The sequence below is a fragment of the Apaloderma vittatum genome, unplaced genomic scaffold (assembly GCF_000703405.1).
Source record: "Apaloderma vittatum isolate BGI_N311 unplaced genomic scaffold, ASM70340v1 scaffold3792, whole genome shotgun sequence".
NCBI classification, from domain to species: Eukaryota; Metazoa; Chordata; class Aves; order Trogoniformes; family Trogonidae; genus Apaloderma; species Apaloderma vittatum.
The window spans coordinates 117,852-135,143 of NW_009704031.1; the positions used below are offsets into that span (position 1 = coordinate 117,852).

The following is a 17,292-nucleotide window of genomic DNA, read 5'->3' on the forward strand; positions in this document are numbered from 1 at the left end:
CATTTAATGAAAATGGCTTGAAGAAATTCGTGTATTTGAAATACATTACTTAGTGCCCTGCAAACCTAGCTCTAAACCAAAAGAAGGGCATTTAAAACACTTATTTCTAAGCCTTACATGTTCCTTACTGAAAGTTTTAAAGTCAGGGTTTCTTTGGAAGTGTGTGCCAGTTGATAGCATTGAATTTTTGATTGCTCATTAAGATGGTTATTAAACATCTTGAAGTATAGACTTTAATTTTGTTTTCATGGTTATCAGTATGAAACATTCTCTTTGTAAAGTGCCTACTGTCCCAAGGCTAGCTTCATTTCAGCAGAGATTTTCTTGCAAGGATCTCAGACTCTTTTCTTCAAAGGAGACTTTTTGTCAGAGTTGGTTTTCATGGCATAATTTTTCTTAAGTAAATCAATTGAAAACATTAACTGTGAGATGTCATCTTTTTTCTTGCAGACTAACTTTAAAAAAAAACCCAACAAACAAACACACACTACTGTGATCAATGTCCAAATACCTTGCTATTGCTTAACTGTCAAGGACATTTATGCGTTTTCTCTTAGTGTCAAGTAGTGTTACATATATATATCAGTTGAGATAAATATGGAGTTTGGGCTTGGAGAAGGTTAGGGAATAAGCAATGTTTCTGTATGCCATAAATCACAGCAGATCCAGTGTCAATATTTTCCTGGAAAACCACAACTGCATCTATTAGGCTTAGAGCTGTCTATATGTATATACATATACTCGGGAAATCTGGTGGCACTTCTGAAACCACTGCATTTGGATCTAGTAAGTGGGCAGAAGTTCAGTAATCCCGCCTTTCCTCTGTGTAGGTCACTTGTCCTCTTATTCCTCCTCCCCTTTTCTTCTCGCCGTCACTGAATGACCTCCAAGGCAGATATGACCAGAGCAGTGCTTCTACTAGCTCATATTTTTCTTTGCAATAGCCTGTGCAGATGTAGGGAGAAGTAAGGATTTCGTTACATTTTAGAATTCAGGATCTGTGATTTTGCTGTGGTTCCTCCTAACCTTTAACTTCTTGGAATGCAAAAACCTTCCTCCTCTCACTGATGCATGACCGTGTCTGAGAATAAAGCCAGTGGTTAGTTAGCAAACCATGCAGATGCAAGATCTGGTGGTAGAGCAAGGAAGACTGGCCTCTTCACTTCTCTGTCCCCAACCCTAAAATGAGGGCCATTTTGTGATAATACATCAGCCATTCAAATATATATATATTTATTTCACAAGAACTAAGTCAAGGGAATGGATTTTTTTCTACCTGTGGATCTGATCTGAAGAGATCTGAGCAGCTCTTACACAAGTTTTATAACCAGTGAGGTTTGAAAGCCTTCTCCACTTTGTAGAACTGGGTTGCCAGAGGCTGTAGCTCGGGGAATTGCATTCCTGTGTGATGAATATACCTTAAGAGTTCTTTTGTCAGCAGTGTTGTGTTCCACCTCTCCTTGTCCCTAGCCTGCAAAAATTTCAGACTCAACTCATAATAAGCTCAATTTCATAGATGCATAAGACACAGCTTAGCAGAAGGGAGCGTGTGCTTTACTTTTGAACATGAGCGGTTCTAATTTACAAACTATAGCTGTGGCTGAAAAACTCTGTAACCCTTTAATCTCAAATTATTTATGGCTTCTCTTGCTTTTTTAATAGATTTTTTCTTTTTCCTTTTTTTTTTTCTTTTACCTTAGACTCAGGAGGGTTTTCCCACTGCTGCATCATTCAGTGTGTGACAGGATAAGGGGATATTAGTTTCAGAACAGTGCTTTGTGAGGTGATTTTTAATGGAAAGGAATTTAGCATGTGTATCCTGTCAGTTCAATTTGAATAATTCCTAAAGGACTAGTAGAATTTGACCTTTGCTGCCAGTAATTATCATTGTCCTTGAAATTAACATAACAAATCTCTATTTGCATTTTTAAAATTGATGTTAATTGTAATTTTTTAAAACTCAGATTTCTTTGCACCCCTGAGCATCAGTGAGAATTTCCTGAAAATAAAATTTGCAGAATAAAACCCTCTTAAAATGATTCTTGTACAAAAAGATAATTGTGCTTGTTCATTATCCAAACTACAAGGGCACACATCTTATGGGCTTAGAGCCATTTGATTCTTTTTATAGACTCAGTTATGGTTCTCTTAAATGTACTGCTAGATTTTTTTTTCTTGCAGTGCATTTTAATGATATCTGCTTTCCAATATACAAACTGTGCTTTGAAATATAAATGAATTATGAACAAAGGAGTATCAGTAGATGTACTGTGTCTGCTAAGGCAAGCCGTTAAGATGGATGCCAGTAAACGGATATGCCCACTTCTAGGAACTTTTTCAATGGAAATTTTCCAGAGATGGCTAATTGAATTGTATTTTTGTGCAACAATTAGGAGGGAATTACGATAGTTCTTTCGACGCGGAGAAGGGAGTGGGCACTATTGTCATTGCAAAGCCCTTGGATGCAGAGCAGAGGTCAATATATAATATGACTGTGGAGGTCACCGATGGAACAAACATTGCCACGACTCAGGTAGAATATCGCATTCCTTTCTTGGCAAGTTTTTCATTTGTTAGTGGAATGTATATGCTATAGAAATAATTTTGCCATTCAAGTAAAATCTCACCCTTTGAGACCACCGTTAACTAATGGAGGGGATATTTTTCAGAGCCTTTCCAACTGGTTGTAAAGAATCGTCTGTTGAAGATTTCAAAGCGTTATTTCTCCTTTTGTCCTCTTCATGCTCACACAAAAGTTATTCACCTTCCTCCAGCTGGAGTCCCTGTCACAGGTGGCAAAGCTTAGATTTTGACAATTCTACACCCCATAATGGTCCAAAACACAATAGTGCTTCTGTGGTTTTGGGGAACATTGCTATTGATTGTATTAAATGGAGTTTATACCTCTCATCCTCCCAAGACCCAAATGTGGGACACAAGGATCAATTATTCAGAGAGGAAATTGTTCAGAGGAGAAACTTAAAATTTGAAGGATCTCTCCTTTGGTGTTGCTGCCTGTGATTACGTTGTCTTCTGGGAAACAACCCCCCGTGAACCCTTTAAAACCAGACTGGCTTATCAGGCTCAGTGCCTTTTAGCAATTAAAAAGTCCGGTCAGATAAACATGAAGGGCTGGGATGACGCTGCCTTGGACACATCCTTGTCGGAGAGATGCTGACGCAGAGCCTGGGTCTCTGTTTGATGGGAACCAGTCTGGAGCTGGGACATGGTCTGATTCATGGCACAGGGAGAGGGATTCAGTGGTCCAGGTGGCACCAGGGAGACTCCAAAGAGCAAAATCCTTCAATATAAGGTGGAATTGTGGAGTATGGATTAGCTAGGGCCTGAAATCCTACGTCTGAATTACTGCCCAACTGTGAAGTGTGCCTATAGCTTGAGTATTATTTGACAGGTAAAGAAAAACACACACACATGTATGCAGCCTCAAATTACAGATTAAATGTAGTTTATGGAGGAAATGGAAAAACATAGATTCATGATTTTTTTTTTGCTTCTTTTTAATGCAGAAGGAAGGCCTGTACATTTCTTATGTTTACATATATGCATGCACACGCAGATGCTTCTGTTTTACCTTGCCTTTTTTGCCTGAGTGGTTTGGATATAAATCTGTATTCACTGAGTCACACCACCAGCTTTCCTAAGAGACTGTTAAATCATGGAGTGCTTTCTCAGTCTGAACTCCTGTTTATAACCAGCCCTAAAATCTCTAGGTATCTCCATCTGATAATTCCTCCTGATAATCCACTCTTGATAAGAAAACATCAGTTGATAATAAGTTAGGTGGTAAGAAATCTGCTATTTTCCCCGTTAGTTTCAGTAATTAACTGCATCTCTGCTGAAAACATCCCTTATTTTAACTTGATTGTATCTGGCCAATATTCCCTATTATGCCATTCTCTGTCCAGTTAAAGAGCTCTTTAAAAACCAGTATTTTCTCCCCAGGAAGGCACATACTCAGAACAGTCAAAACACCTCTCAGTCATTCTAGAAGACAAGCAAAGGAGAATGACTGACATCTTTACATTCCCTTTCCATAAGGCATTTTCTTCAGTGCTTGAGTAGTTTTTATGTTTTGCTTTGTTTTTTAGTCTTGACAACACTCTTAGTCCACGTTTCAGAAATGTGGTGTTGAATCCACAACATGACATCTTTTTTTCTTGCAAACATTTCAGCCAAACACATACTAAAAAGCAAAGAGATTTTCGAACAATTTTGCTTCTCACGGATATTGTGTTTAATGTTTTTGCTGCTTTGGAGTTAATAAATTGACCCCTATGACAGTCCTCAAAACCTATTTTTATAAAAAGCCTACATTTGAAATTAAAACATACAGTAAAAAACATATTTCAATAAAGCTGTTGCATTCTTAAAGAAACCCGAGCGTTCTTTGCAACAATAATGTGACCTATTTCAAAATGTGCACTTAAGACTGCGATAGTGTAGGATTAGATGGTCATTGGTAGGTACAGACACTTCTTTCCTCCACCTCCTTCTCTCCGTGTGGATACTGTTTAAGTATTTAATTGTGGCCTGAACAACATCTGAGAATATGGTTTCTTTTTGTCTTTACAACAGAGATTTCAAAAGCGATCATTATCTCAAAGCTGCCAGAATGACGGCCTAATTATCTCTCCCTTTTACAAAACTTGCATACAGTATTTTTGGCTGTACTTTGGAGCCTTTGGTTACCTTATTCATCTTTATTTCCTTTTAGAACAGTAATTAAAAAAAAATCAAACTGATGGTTTAAGTGAAACATGCTGTAGAAAGAGTCAAAAAAGCATCTACTGATGCCTCTGGGTGGCCTTATTCTGTTTGGATGAAATGACATTGTAAGTGCTTTGTCTCATACACATAGTACCACCTGCATTTTTAACTAGAGCTGCAAGAAGACGTGGTAGAAGAGGAAGTGAGTGGAAAGCAAATATAGGAATCCATCCCCTTGTATAAAAATAAAATGATGTAAAGCCTCTCTCAAAGTGTGATAGTTTATTATGAAACAGCTGATCATGGCCATGAAACAGAACAGCCTTGCTTTGTATTCCACCCCACCTGTTTTCTCTTTATCTCTTCCTGGCCTTTTGTCTACTACACAGTTGGAGGTGGAAAAATACAGCGTAGAAATGCCAAACATTTTTGCTTCGGGAACTTGATCCCTGGCACAGACTGGCAGAAGTTTCTTCAGCAGTGTTCCTGCATGCCTTAACCTCCAATAAACTTTTTACTTCCTTCATGCCTTGCTGTGCACATGGTTCACTACCGTAAGAAATAATTTTGATATTAAAGTTACATCTCTTTTATTAATGGTTTGCTGCTGTGAAAAGAGCCGGAAGAGAATATAAGGAATATTTTTTTAAAAAAACAGAAAAAAAAGCACAAACTCCCTCTGTAACTGAAAGCCTGTTTGTATTAGGTGTGATCAGGATTTCAAAAAGGAATAGCGTCTCCAAAGTGAGAACCAAAGCGCCAGGACTTGTTGAACCGCTGGCATTCATCGCTGAGTCTCGGCCATCCCAGCAGCAGAGCCCTGATGGGGAGGGATGGAGGGGGCAAAAGACGACAAGATGTTGGCTGGTTTGATTTATATATTTGGAGTGTGGGTATAAAGCGTCTGTCACGTTGATTAACTTCTAGGAAGGCTAAATCTTCTGACTTAGCCAGGGAGAGCTTTTGTGTTTTTTTTCCCCTAGCTTAATTCATCATTGCTCAAGGCCAGGCGGTAATTTATTAAAGGCTGGCTCTAAATCCCTGCGAAACGCGATTCCTGCAGCTGCCAGGCGAGCTGTTGGCCCTGGGGAAGGGCTGGATCTCATGCATCGAGCGGGCTGGAGAGAGCCAGGACAGCAGCTCCTCACCAGCACCAGCACTGCCCTGCAGGATGAGAGAGGGTCCTTTGCCCTCATGTGAGCAGAGAGAGGCAGGAAATTGGCACAATGGCATCCAAATGGCACAATTTTATACTAACTTTAAGTCTTTAATGTTAGAGGTTCTCTTGGTCAGGAGTCAGGTTTATCCCAAAGCCGCCTTTTTTTTAAATGAACGACTCAGATCCTTTCCATGCAAGCACAACATAAGAAGAGCATTTATTCATTTTTTCGTAGTGCATACTGCTGAGTTTTGCTAAAATACCCACAGCAGTACAGTACAGTGGGGAGCAATTATCTAAGTGATGATAATTTTTCACTTCTATTGAGAATGTTGTGCTAGCAGAAAATTACTTTTTTTAAGTACAGACTCCTGGAGTCATGGTATTGTATGAAAAAGACAGTTATATTTCTTGCTTTTTTCCCTGCCTTTTCTTCCTTTTTCATCATCCTAACCACTATTTAAAAAAAAAAAAAAGAAGGTGTTTAAAAGCATGAAGGCTGATGCTTCCAAGCAAGGAGGCAAAAAGTGCATTGGAGTGAATGCTCGGAGAGGAACATGCAGCTCCTGATACCTTCAGCTGGAGCAAAGCAGGCTGGAAAAGTGGGTGGGAGAAGTTACTACTCTGTCTCTCCTTGCGGAAAGTTGTGGACTTTTATTTATTCTTCTCTGGAAAGAAGAAAGGGGAGCTAATCGATCACTTCTAATGGTGGTGGTTCTTTTAACTGATTGGTGTAAAGCTCTTCTTAGAGGACCATGGCCAAAAAAAAAGACATTAGAGCCTGCCAGAAGAGGTTCTGGGCTGTGGATTCTTCTAGGACAGACAAGGACACATAGTTTCAATTCAGATTTTCATTTTTGCTTATTAGAGTGTTTCATCTAACTAGAACCAACCCAATCTTTGATTTTTTTTCTGTTCCATCCAGCGATCTCAGCATTACTTTGCCTCTGAAACAAAGATTTTCCCTCACCCGTGTTAAGATAACGGAAGAGGCACGGTACAGTGTAAATAACAGGCCAGTGAGGTTGGTAGGGAAACTGCATTTTTGTATTAAGGTTGGAGGTTTGGAGGAGAGAAAAACTTGTCAGGAAATAGCAAATAAAGCTGTGTAGTAACACTATAGAAAGCAATATTAAATCAAAATAGGTTTTCAAAACCCGCACAAAAGCATAACCTGAGTTTAAGCAATGCAGGCACTTAATAGGTTGTACTACAGCACTGTGCCCAGACCGAGCAATTAGCCCAGCAGATTCTTCCAGCTTCAAATGTCTCTAAAGCAGCTCCTGGCATTTATCCAGTTTTCACTCAAATACGTTTGTGCCTAAACCAAACGCATTTGTGATAGGCAACATTAAAAACAGCTTTGGAGAGACTTCCTGCATTAGGTTTTGTCCTGCTTTGATTTGATTGTATTTCTCCAGGCCTTTCACTCCCCATTTTGAATACTGAGTCTTTGCTAATGCGTTGAGTGTTACTTTGCCTAATTTGTAAGCTTGGAGGCCCGTGAATCCTTTATTTGAAACTTGCTTTAACTGTGGGAAATAGGAAGTGAGCAGGGAGAAGCAAATCTTTTATAGCAAGGCGCTTGTTCGGACTATAAATTAGGTTCTGCACAATGGCAGCAGAAGGAGGCAAGCCTGCCTTGCCTGTCTTTATGAAGCCCGCGACGCGCTGGAAAAGATATGAGCTTTCAAGGATAACCAAGCAGAGACTGCTTTGCTGCATGTTTGCTTTATGAGCGTGGAAAAAAGACTGGCAGCTAATGTTTTTCTATGAAAAGTGGTTTAGTCGGTCACCTTGCACAGTCTTCAGCAATGAGGAATCCCTACTTAGCAGCAAACAAATAGTAAACATTTCCATTCATCACCTTTCAGAGATATGGTGTGGGAAACTTCTAAAGCCTGCCTTTGATTTTACACAATGGTTATTGTCACAGATTAACACCCCAGGCACCCACACAGTAGTAAAGGATATTTATGTAACACAGCTCATTCTTGCTCTGTCTTCTGTTTGGGAATAAATATGAAGAAAGTATTAAGTTACGCATACACTGGGAATCTTTGAGTCTCTTCAGTAGGATAACACTTGATTTGAGGTGAAAGACGTGCTGCAGGCTGACTGAGCTTAAGGCTCCAAGGAGCAGAACGCTGGCCCTTTTGAAGTCAGTGGGAAAACTGCCAGTAGTACCAAGATTTTATGCCTAAGTTTGGCAGCCGTTAAATGGATTTGAGTAACTTTCCTCATATTAACGATCTGGTGGCATTTGGGTTACTCAACTTCACATATGTTTGCAGGATCAGGTTTTCTTTGAGCCTGGTGTTGATGTCAGTGTAACATTAGTCCGTTACTAAAGGAAAAGATTGCTCCCTCTTTTTAAGTAATATATTACTAGAAGTCACACTGCTGGAGCAGGAAATCTTCTGCATAAGAAGGTGGCATTTTAAGGGGACCTAATAAAAGAGAGTTGGCTCAAACATAAACTTAAAACATCTTCCCCAGCTCTGCCACTGCACTTCTCATGTGACTTGGGCAAGCCACTTAACCTTACTGTAAGGCACAATTTTCCTGCGCAAAGGACGGGGAGAATAACAGTCACTTGCTCCTCACAAATATTTTAAGGATTGAAGGACTAATGTCCTTTTAAAATGGCATTTAAGTTCCATTTTATTTTACATGATTCTGTTTTAAGTAGCTCCCAAGCCAGCTACATTTTTAAGAACATTAAAAAGTTTCTTTTTCTCCTTTTCCATAGTTGGTGGGTTTAACAGAGCTCTGTATAATCAGTATTCCCATATATAATCTAACATTCTTTTGTGCAAGGAAAATCCACCCCCCTCTAGTGCAGGAGAGACCGTAATGTTAAAATTACAGTTGACTCTTGGGGATTTTGAGGGACAGCTGACAAAAATTAGAAATACTCTTAACTGCTTTAATAGAAGAAATTGTGAATCAATAATGACCTCTTTATTCATTAGCATCTCTAACCCACCACCTTCCATCTCCAGATGGAAGTGGCTGTTGAAATGCAGACTATGTAATAAATAATGCGTATTTTAATGTGGATCACTTGACAAATCATTAAAATACTGTCATCTCTGGGGAAGAAGATGCCTGCCACTTAAACAGGCACTCAATCAGTTTTACGGAAGATATGAAGTGAAAGAAAAAGAAAAAAAAAAGAAAAAAGAAGAAATTCCTTTCTGGAAACTATCAAAGCAATTTAACGTGCATAGTTCCCTGTAAGTTTGATAATCACAGTGAATGAGAACCCCGGTTTTTTATATTTTCCCTCCTCTTCATGCCTCCCAAGCATTATCGTGGTCCATATCTGTGTGTCAGGGAGAAAGAATCTCCTTTGTGAATCCACATTATAGTCTAGTGGCTTACCCTTGATCTCTGATTCTGATCCAGTCCCCCCTTGTTCAGTCTATGCAGCCCCAAGAAGGCACAAATCATGGAGCTGTTGCTTGCGCAGTCACGGTGCGAGCTTTGTGGTGCATTAAGGCTTTATGCCCTCCTTTGCTTTCCCAATTTGCCAGTGATCCCAAAATGCATTAGGTGTGACGGGAAACAAGCACCAGCACTGGGATGGTCATATACCACATAAACAAACCAGCATGTCACCACTGTAGCAGTACCTTCAAGACACATTGATGTGCATCTCTATTTATTTATTTTTCCTTATGGAAGAACAGCTTGAGCTTGCAGACAATGATAAAAACAAATTTGCAGACACAAGCCTGTCCCTCACATAACAGCTTACTTGTTCAAAGTAGACTCTGCTGTACTAGCATCAGCACAGTCAAATATACTTGGTATTTTCAATCAAATCCTTTTTTTAACTTTTTTAAAGTTTTACTTTTCTGTTAAACTGTCTAAAGTGATACATGACAAAGTTTTCTGGCCACTAATTACAAGTAAAATAGTGGTGTTGTCTGTGTAAACAATGCAACAGTAATATAATCCAGTCATGTAACAGTGGTACTTGGCAAGGACTGGGGGAATCAAAACTGTTCAAGAAAATGCCTTTAAGTATTAAGCACTGGAAATCAGATTATCCCCAATTCATTGCCTCAATGTCTGTTCCTTACAACAACAAATGCGGGTTTGTGTCCCATTAGAGTTGAAGTCTTTGTTTTTTTCTTGAGCTTTCTTTCATATCTTACAACTCATTTCTTCACATATTTTTCAGATGTGGGTTGGGAGATTTTCTTCCTCAGTCAGGTCAGAAAAATGCCTTGATATATTGTATAGCAACCACAAAAATATAAAAAGATAAATTACTCTTCATCATTATTATAGGCCCAGCGATGTATATTTCTCCCCAATTTTATTGCTCTCTGTCCAAGACTAAGCATAATTTAACATAGACTTCATCCTACTTCATTCTGGCATACCATAATCTGGTGAAAATTAAACTGTATGGAATGCGCAGTTGAAGTCCTATGCCATTTAACTTACTAACATTTTATTTCAGCTTTTAAACAGTTCCCAGACTAGCTCATTACAACTGCTGCTTACAATTGCTCATGTTCCTTCTGGTAATATGTTCTACAAACCCTTCCATGTATCATGGAAATCTAAAGTTTCATTTCTCTCTGAGGTGAACATCTGTTTGTGCAATATTCCAGTAAAAGTATAACTATATTTTTCTTCTGTTGAGAAAGTACGGGTGAATAGGACTTGAGCAAGCAAAGTAATAAAATACTTGCTTAAAAAAGAGCTAAGTACTTTTCAGAACAGCAAAGAAAGTATGATGAGGGATGGGTCAAGTTTCCTATTCTTAGAGTCCCATGCATGGCCTTTCCCATGTCATTCATTGGACTATTTCTTGTTTCAAAGCCTCTGAATAAAAAGATTGCTCCATTTCACTCACTGTAAAATTACATGTGTGTTTTCACGGGCATATTCTGCAAAAGATAATTTTTGTTTCCGGTATTGAAAAAGAGGCAAATCTTTGCATTTCGCCTTTCACTATTATTTAGGTTGTCAAGGGGGTTGCTGCCACAGTGCCCAAATTAATCTATAGCATACAGAGCCTGGAAAGCCAGGGAGCTACTCCTCCAGTGGTGAAAAACACAAAACCTCATAGGAGCCACACACACAGAGAACATTGCGTAGTCACATAATTTTGACAGACAAAGCTTGGAAATTAGTGATTCCTATTAGTTATGAGGGTCAGCTTGTGAGACATTGAAATGGGCATAATAGGCAGCAACAGCAGCATCCTGGCTGCCTTTCCCCTCTCCAAGTTTCTTTAGGAATCGATAATGAGGTTTTAAAGCCAACCTTGAAGCAAATGGCCCAATGTTCATTCACGTTTTTAGCAGAAATTCTACCATTCATATACTGCAACAGGAGGGAGGCAGATAGGCATCCAAGGGGAACATGATGGAGCCGGCAATAAAGGCAACCATCACTAGCAAAGGAACAGCAAGGATGAAACCGTAAAAATAGCCCTTCCCTGTTCCCAGTGTGCTGAGATTGCCTGTCCTTGGTGGTATGTATCGATCTGTGTGGGGTAGGCTTGTGTGGTCGTGAGGTCACGTCTCCTGTTCTTGCCTCATCAAGTGTGACCATCCTAACACAGCCTAAGGTGTAACACCAACTTGAAGTCTCCAGTGGTGTCATGATTTGACATTGTTAGTATGTCCCAATGCAATATATCAGGCAGAAAACAACACAGGATTTAGCTAAATCTCAGTTATATCAAAAAAGCAGGTTGAAGTAATGTGAAAAGGATTCTTTTATAGCCTTATTAATAGTGAAGGGGAAAGGAAATCCCATAATAGCTCTAGAAGTCTCTTGTAACCAGAGCAGTTACAAGGGACGACAAAACTTTTCCTATGGCCACTGCAGGAATATTTTACAATCTACAGAGACTGAAAATATGGACTTCTTTGTCAGATTCTGAATAGGTCTTACAACTAGGATCGTTTTTCCTCCAAAGTCATATCCTTTCTAATTCTTTTCATCTGAACAGTAAGCATTTAATATTAAATGATGTTTCCCAGTCTAACCATAGAGCAGCAAAGCATCATCAGTCATCTAAAGTAAATTACATTTCTCTAGTGGCCTATTCAGTAATCTGACTAGACTTCAATAACTTCAAATGTTTTTTTTTCTTTTATTAACTGTAGGTTCTTGTCAGAGTGTTGGATAACAATGATAACGGCCCGGAATTCTCTCACCCAAGTTACGATGTCACCATTTCGGAGGACATCCTCCCTGATACTGAAATTCTGCAGATTGAAGCTATAGACAGAGATGAAAAGCATAAATTGAGCTACACTATTCACAGCAGCATCGATACAGTCAGCGTGAGAAAATTCCGAATTGATCCCAGCACTGGGGTGCTCTATACTGCTGAGAGATTAGACCACGAAGCTCAAGATAAGCACATCCTTAATGTCATGGTAAGAATGCAATATTCACTTGGCTCAGGACACAATCACTGCTGCTTCAGGTGCATACGTGCCTTGCTCTTTGCATGAGCAAAGGACTCTTGGTGCAGTAAGTAGTCATTAATTTCATCTTGCCTGCCCTGCTGCGTATTTATTTTACATTTTTGATTTGGCCTTTTTGGGAAACTGATTGTGAATCCTTTGTATGGAATATGATATGATTTGCTCTCTCAGAGGAGAGCAAGCAGGAAATTATTTAATCTCTTGGCATCTGGTCCTCTCACTCAAGGTAATTTTCAGAGTTTCTGAAGTGAGGCTGAAAGTTATTTGAGAAGTTATTCACAGGGAGATAAGTGCTTTCTTGCCATAGGAAATGCTGCAGCCTTTCTGAGTGCAAGCCTCATTTATAGTTTACTTTTACAGACTTATTTCAGTACATAAACGGTTCATGTACAAAATAGCTTTCTTCCACATTTCCAAATGTTTGAGTATGCAGAAAAAATATTAAATACCATTTTTTGCTTAGTGTTCCTAAATTACAGAACATAAGTCTGTCTGTTTTCGTGTGAAGATTGTTTATTATGGACTGGAGGTTAATAAAAAAATAATCTGTGTTAGTTTGAACATTGTAGTCTGCTGTTTCCTTTAGCCAGTTAAGACTCCTGCAGACTAGCTCTTTGGAGGAACAGCTCATGACGTGTTAGGTGCAGGGCCACGGGGTGGGGGACACTAGGAATCAGAGAGGAGCTGTGAAATCCAGCGAGCAGGAGCTGAGTGGGGTCTCAGCTCACAGAGTAATGAGCTGCAAGTCCATTGACGAGCAGTCTAAGAAATAGATATAACTGAATCCTGAGAGACTTGGCTGGCAGAGGCCATTTCCTGGTGCTTGCTTCTGATCTCTGCCTGGTACAGTAGGAGTTTTGCTCTGTTTAAGAAGAACCAGACCTTTGGGCATTACATTAGCAGGATTATCAGTGTAGCAGCACGGAGATATTTCATACGGCGTTGAGAGAGGTGTGATAAATTATACCTTTGTTGGGAGCGCTCAGCATTTCTTAAGGTAATTCCTGCTCTGTTTAATGGTGGTTTCCACATCATCCGAAAAGTCTGTGCATATATAGTGATGAAAATGTCCATTGGCAGCTACAAGCACTAAACTGGCCCACGATGATAGTGGGTAAAATTGTTTGTAGTAGGGAATGGCAGGGCAAAGGCATGACCATTTAGCATGTATTATAGAAAAGGTATTTCTTGCAAATCTAAAAACTGAATTTAAGATGTCATGTGGCTGCAGCTTTAGAAATTCATGTTGTGATGGTTAGTTGCCACGTGTTTTTTCACAAGTGGAGGAAAAAAAAAAGCTTTTCTTGTTTCTTTAATTTTACTATCTACTGTCTTGTGGGTGAGTGTATTATAGACTGTTCTTTGGGATAAACTTTTGTATTAGGTAGAACTGGAAATATTATTAGCATTCAGATGACTAATATTTACAAAGTTTTGCTAAGTTCTTCACTGAGAGGGTCACTGGGCATTGGAACAGACTGCCCAGAGCAGAAGTGGAATCACCATCCCTGGAGATACTGAAGAAATGTGTTGATCTGGTGTTTAGGGATACGGTTTAGGAGTGACCTAGCAGTACTAGGTTGGCCTCAGTGATCTTAAAGATCTCTTCCAACCGATGTGATTCTATGATTCTGTATCAAGATGTGTGCTGTGTATTTTTTCTATAGGTCCGAGATCAAGAATTCCCTTACAGAAGAAACCTGGCCAGAGTGATCATAAATGTGGAAGACTCCAATGACCATAGTCCGTACTTTACCAGCCCGTTGTACGAAGCCTCGGTGTTTGAATCAGCAGCGGTTGGATCAGCAGTCTTGCAGGTCACGGCTTTGGACAAAGACAAAGGAGAAAACGCAGAGCTTATCTACACTATTGAAGCAGGTTAGGGCTGAAACATGTAGCGTCATGATTCGTGCCATGCACAGAGCGGTGCTCTGATGGTGGTCTGTCTGTCTTGGCACACAAGTCAACGTTTTTGGTCTACCTTCTCCTTTAGAGCTGGACAAAGGAAACACCTTCCTGTTGGTTGCTTCTTTTTTAATTTGAAGCTACTATACCCAAAACTTGTCAGGACAGAATCCCATTCATGTTCCCTAAATGGCTACAAAGCCTTTTACCTCTAAGTCACTGATTCAAAACTATCACAGATGATAGTTATTGAAAGCTACAGCCAGTGACTTGTTTTCACATTGCTGCCTTCAGTCTGGTACACAGCGGATCCTCCACAAACAAATGCCACAACAGCTGGCATGTCCTGGCGTCTTTGCCAATACTCAGATCAGAGGAGCATGGAGACTAACACCGAGGCTATACTGAGAACTTTTGTCAGCAGAGCCATAGCATTTTAGTGGCACAAGTTCTCTTGAAACTAAGGGACATCATGGTGATGCTAGATTAAAATTCCTTTTGCTGTTAAACTCCAGATATTTGCATTCACCACGTAATCTGTATCAGCAAAAGCATTCCTCTGCCAGTGCAACAGCATGAGAAACTTGCATGATCTCTGCCACACATGCAAGTGAATGCTTCTATGGATCTGAAGATAAAAAATATCTTTGAGATAAGCCATTAACATATATACAAGAAGGGTGCTTGGAAAAAGAGAGTAGAAATCTGTAATCTTCGTATTTTTTAGTATTTCGTTTCTGCTTTTTTTTTTTTTGTAATATGGATCTTTTTATTGTAACAATACCAAAACTTGAAACTTGTATTTCCCTAAAAAAAAGTCTCCTATACTGCAAAATGTCCCCATATTAGTCAGACCACAACCCTTTTCCAGCATTAGGCTCTGGTCCCACTGGATCATTATTTATTTATCCCTGTATTATTATAAAGACTTGTCACTAGCTAGGATGGCGTACATCAGTTAGGAACAGGCTAAATAACAAAAAATAAATAATGAAATAAGAATATCTACACCATCTCATATTGATTTATCTTTGTATAGTTAAAGCTCACACCTTACATTAAGCTGGTATAACCTGAAACTTAGAGAAGACCCAAGGAATTTTTTTCTGATTGCCCTGTAGGCTCGCTGGAAGCAGAGTTCCTTAAGCAAACCAGGAGGTGAAGTCTGAACTTTGACTTTTATATTCTACAAAGATGTTAGCACTACAAAATAAACATTTCCTTTATGTACTGCATTTGGTCTTAACAAAGTTATTCGTCACTGTTCTCCAGTGGCCTTTAACTTAGGTCAGGGGAACTTGTGGACGTGCCCCACGAGGGCAGCTCCGTGCATTAAGTAGCCAGCGCTGAGCAAACCAGATCAGGTTCCTGGGGCAATGTTTTCCAAGACTGTTCCCAGCATTTTCTTGACAGATTATTACTATTATGGGCCCAAGCCAGTCACTTGTAGGTGCCACCACTATGGAAAGAGCAACCTGACATGCTGGGGGTATGGTTCCCATACACTGATAATAGCATCATACATGATGCAGGCAGAAAAATATGATGATCAGGAAGAATGCTTTAACTATTAGATGGTCCTTCTTAGTCTTCATGTTTTTCTCTTTTTCTAGAGGTTCTCTCTTCCATTACAGTCTGTTTCTATTTTATCATGACCTCTTCCTGCAGTGTCAGACTTCAAATTTCCATCTACTGTAAGCCACGCACTCCCCTAGTTTCATTATCCAAAGGTCCAGTCCCAGATGCATCAAAATTCAGTCTTCTGCTGCCCTAGTTTCTATGATAAAATAAAATCTGCAGTGAAGGATACTGATTTTAACTCCAGCATTCAGGTTGTACACAGCTCTTTCATTCAGGGGAGTTACTTACGTCACCTTGCATGTGAAGAGAGCAGCTAGTAAAGGAAGTGGCTTCTGTGTAATTTCATAAAAATTCCTAAAGAAGAACTAGCTCTGGCTTTACATGAGACAGTCAGTGGCTAAAAATTATTTGTATTAGTAAGCACTGACAAAATAACTGCAGCAGCATTTGTAGTGTCTGCAAATACGACAGATACTGTGATCTTTATGAGAATTTGTATGTCTGGCAGAATCTCAGCTCCTCAGTGAATAGCACAATTTTTGTTTTAGCTCATAGAGTAAACTTTACTGATCTGAAAGGATGGATATAAATAGAAAGCCACTACCAGTATTGAACTACATAGTAGTATGTAGCTTGGATTAGCCTCTAAGCCGCAGAATTTACAACAGATAGTGAATCACAGCTTAAAAATAGTTCACATTAACTCGCTTCATTTCGGATTCCATGTATTTGGTATTCCAGCTACAATTTTCACATTTACCGCTCTGTGCACAGCACCTGTAACAATCACCATTAAAAGAAAATCTCTTGTTTATCGCCAGTTACTTGAGATGTATTTCTCTCTAGGTCATGGATGGATGCTTGACTGTAGATTGGAAGCAGTTCCAGATTTTAAAGTGTAAATTACAGTAGCAGGAACATGTTATAATGATTGGAATTGCTGTAACTCAATGCATGGTGTTTGTATTTAGAATCAAATTTGGAAGAAGAGTCTATATGCTTATACATGCCACATACATATGCAGCATTCTACACTTTAAACAGACACTCAAGGAACCAGCAAAATACAGATTGCCTAATAAAGGTAATCTTTAACTACAGAGTAAGGATACATATAAAAAGTTTTGAATCTGTCTTGCAGAGGAATAGGTTGGCAAAGAGTCTAAAAATAAAAAAAAACAACCAACAGAGGATCCTTGATCCAGACTCACTAATTTTACCTTTATGCAGTCAGCAATATCCTTACTTTCATGTTATAGCAGGCATTTCATGGCATTTTCTGCTAAATCTCATTCATCTGGATTCATCCTCCTCAGAGATCATATGATAAACCTTTGTGACACAAGATACTTGAATCTTTTCCTCTGTGCTATTTGTTCTGTTGTATTTTTCTAAATACCACTTTAACCTTCTTATATTCAGTTCTTTGTGTCTTGAAGTACTGTAATCTTC

At 39.2% G+C, this 17,292-nt stretch overlaps 1 protein-coding gene across 1 annotated transcript in view; it reads left to right on the forward strand.

Annotated features, from left to right (window-relative positions):
- FAT3 (FAT atypical cadherin 3) overlaps positions 1-17,292 on the forward strand; it is a gene marked incomplete at both ends in the record, with an annotated part of 88,626 nt that overhangs the window by 33,983 nt on the left and 37,351 nt on the right. The window contains 3 exons of the mRNA XM_009864879.1: positions 2,394-2,533; positions 12,028-12,303; positions 14,022-14,232. Of these exons, the coding sequence (XP_009863181.1) occupies positions 2,394-2,533; positions 12,028-12,303; positions 14,022-14,232 (627 nt within the window). The remainder of the gene's footprint in view (positions 1-2,393; positions 2,534-12,027; positions 12,304-14,021; positions 14,233-17,292) is intronic.